Genomic DNA, 3,437 nt, shown 5'->3' on the forward strand with positions numbered 1-3,437 from the left:
TATATATATATATATATATATATATATATATATATATATATATATATATATATATATATATATATATATATATATATATATATATATATATATATATATATATATATATATATGTATGTATATATTAAAAAAACTCATTTTCTTACTGTTTTTGGTGATAGAATCAGAAGGGTATGTCTGAGAAATTCTCGATGAGGCTTAATCTGAATTCACGAACTGCATCACTCCACATATATATTATACATTTGTTTGCTCCTCCTCCAATCTATAACCCTATCTTCCAGACTGTCTCACAACAAAGATTACTGTTATTTTCCCACCTTTATTCCCCCACCTCTTTTCTTGTCAATCTACTGCTTCAGAATTCATTCGCCTTTTTTATCTTATTTCATATCACTCTCATTTAGACAACATCTATAAAATGTCCTCTAATCATGGATTATGCATAAATACTCCTAAAATTTCTTCATATTTTACGTTTCTAACCTATCCACCACACCACCACCATACAAATGCTTATTCAAGAATTTTATCAGCATGCGATCTTTCAGTTCCTTTCTATTAACAAACAAAAATATCAAATTTATTCCATCAGTTAATGACACAGCTATTTACTATATAATCTTTACTTTCTATAAAAAATCAGTAGCTTTAGAGCAAGACAAGACAATTGACCAAGTCAAAGATAAACTAATTAAGATTACTTTGTGTATGTATTGAACGATTAGCCAATAGCAAATACAGACTGATAAATAGTATTATATATGACAACACTGTTAAAGTCATTTCTCTTATCTTACAACACAAATAAAGTATCTTCTCCTTTCCCTCTCTCGCTATCCCTTTCTCCCAATCCTTTTTCCTTTATCTGACTACACTAAACTAGCTCCCGCCAAGACTGGAACCAGGTAGATAAAAGGATGATGAAGCAATAATTAGTGTTTTGAGCAATGGATTCTGGATCAATGTTTGTCACGGACTCAAGAGGTGGCAATGCAATAGGGTTCCCAGAACATAAACGACCTTCTAGAATCCTTGCAACTCTTCAGATTGTGAACCAAGTAATCACCATTCTTCCCTCTTAGAACCAACACCTGTTGTTGCTCCCTTGGAACCATCTTGTTCATGTCCCTGGAGACAACAACCTTGCTCTTCATGTTCTCTTGATGGTTCTGATGATGTTTTTTGTTTTGGTCAAGTGGGTTAAGTTTAACACTCGTACTTTTCGATGGAGCAGAGTTGGTTCTCCAATAGTACTCATAAGCATTGAAATTGAAAGAAGCTGCAGCTGCAGCCACCGCTGGTGCTGATGGAATCAACCTTGCCACCCTTGGCATCGGAGGCAGCGATTGTGTCACATTAACATCATTAAAATTGGTCATCTCACTGAACTTCTCCGACCACTTTGGATTCTTGTTTACAGCCCCGATTGTCTTGTTCTTATTATTCATCATCAAAGCCAACCCTTGAACATTACTTGTCACCCCACAAGACAATAAGGGTCCTTTCTCCATTACACTCTCATATTCCATGAAGCCGGAATTGAATCCAGTGGAAGATACTCGTGGTTTCGTCCCAAAAGAGTATTCTTCTTCCTCAGACTCCAACTCTTCTAAGTATTCTTGCTCCGGACAACCGTTATTCTCTTCTTCTTCCTCCTCCTCCTCTCGGTGATTGGAGAAAGAGAGGACGAGGCGACCACCTTGACGCTGAATGCTGAAATTGTTGTGAGAAGGGACAGAAACAGCTTCTAGAACCAACCTTCCATTGTCACGGCGTGAACGCATGTGAAGTGAAGGACCAGCTTGTTGATGAGAGAGTGAAGGGAGTGGAGGAGGGAAAGCACGTGTTGGTGATGAAGCCTTCTTTGTAGCCACCACTGAAGCATAATTGTTCAAATCTTCTTCTTCTTCTTCTTCTTGGATTGTTGGTTCTACAACTTTCTCTTCTTCCTCTGTATTCCCTGTCTCAGAAGAAGAGTAAGAAGAGACCAACCCATCAGAGCCGGTCTCGGATCCGAGACTCTCTGTGCAGATTTGGAGGCTCTTCTCACTCAAACAACTCTTGGACCTTTTCACAAGAGGATGAACATAAGGTGACGCAGGAAGAGATTTCGAGATTTCATCTTTTCCTTTCAGGGATATGATTGAGTTCCACGTATCAAATGACCCTGATTTCTCTTGCTCCTCCTTCTTGTTCCGTTGGATGGAACTCCAAATCTCGAGCCTCTCTCTTTCAGCTTCATCGTCAAGCTCCTTGTTATTGCTCTCATCATCTTCCGAGTGAGCAATGGTTTTGGCATGCACGAGTTCTTCGGAAGGAGCAATGGTTTGAGAGAGCCAATTCTTTGAGGACATGTCTGCCGAGAGAGTTCTTCGCAGAGAAGAAGCAGAAGAAATTGTGTCTGTGTTTGAGTCCAAAATGGTGATGATGCCCTGCTTCTGCATGATCGTATCTTCTTCTCTCCTCACAGAGGAAGAAGAAGAATATAGCAGGCTTTGGCCTTGGAGCTTGTTGTTGACATTGTTGATGTTGTCGTTGTTGGTCATGGCAATAGAAGGTGCTGAGGTGTGCAATATAAAGAGCTGCTTACTTAGCTAGCTGCACATAAAAGTCACAAGAATTTAGAACAAAACGCCAAGTAGCAATAACATCATAAACACTTCCCTAGAAGTGTACGTGATGATAACTATAAAGTAGTGAAGTAAAAACAATAAAGTTTTCAAGTTTCAAAGTGGAGTCAAATAGGCAACATGCATGAGGTGTGGGGAAAATACATGCACAAAACTTATATACATTTTCTAAGTGATTTTAGTGTTGTTTTCTTTTCAGAAATGAAGTTTTATCTTCAATATGACTAGAAAAAGACAACAAAATATGAGTTAAAAAATTGTATATAAATTTTGTACGAGAATTGAATTAAGAAATATACCTTGAAGGAAGCAAGGCAACAGCTTCCAACAGAGGTCTCTTAAGAGAGACCACTGTGAGAGGAAGTTGCAAGGATGAGGGTTGGAGAGTGTGAGTGTTGTGGTGGTTGAATGGAATTGAATGGTATGATTTGGTTTGTGGTTGATGATGATAAGAATGGAGGGAGGGGAGAATGAGGGTATTTATAGGGAGGTGAAGGAGAATATTTTACAAGTTATTACTTAGAATAATTTAAGTAACAATTTATATAGTTTCAATCGATTGGAAATTAATTATAAGATGTTATTAAAATAATATTAGTATTTTTATAATTAGATGAATAAAGTTATATTCTAAGAAAAATATTCTACAAATTTTACAGGACATACGGTGGATCATCGGCCCGCTAGAAAGGCCGGATCTTTTAAAGGCAGTGGCCCCCAAACAATATATTGCCTCATGTTAATAACTCTTTTAACTTTTAAGACTATTTTGTGAGAAAAAATAATTACTCACATATGAAATTA

At 37.2% G+C, this 3,437-nt stretch overlaps 1 protein-coding gene across 1 annotated transcript; it reads right to left on the reverse strand.

Moving 5' to 3' along the window:
- Nucleotides 1-686: 686 nt before the first annotated feature.
- On the reverse strand, nt 687-3,066 carry LOC108339780 (protein FAF-like, chloroplastic). The gene is made up of 2 exons (XM_017576988.2): nt 2,933-3,066; nt 687-2,601 (listed from the first exon to the last, which is right to left on the reverse strand). Exon 2 carries the CDS (start codon nt 2,547-2,549, stop codon nt 981-983), a length of 1,569 nt encoding a protein of 522 aa, XP_017432477.1. The 5' UTR covers nt 2,550-2,601; nt 2,933-3,066; the 3' UTR covers nt 687-980.
- Between the last annotated feature and the right edge of the window lie 371 nt (nt 3,067-3,437).

This window comes from Vigna angularis, chromosome 5 (genome assembly GCF_016808095.1).
Source record: "Vigna angularis cultivar LongXiaoDou No.4 chromosome 5, ASM1680809v1, whole genome shotgun sequence".
Classification (NCBI taxonomy): Eukaryota; Viridiplantae; Streptophyta; class Magnoliopsida; order Fabales; family Fabaceae; genus Vigna; species Vigna angularis.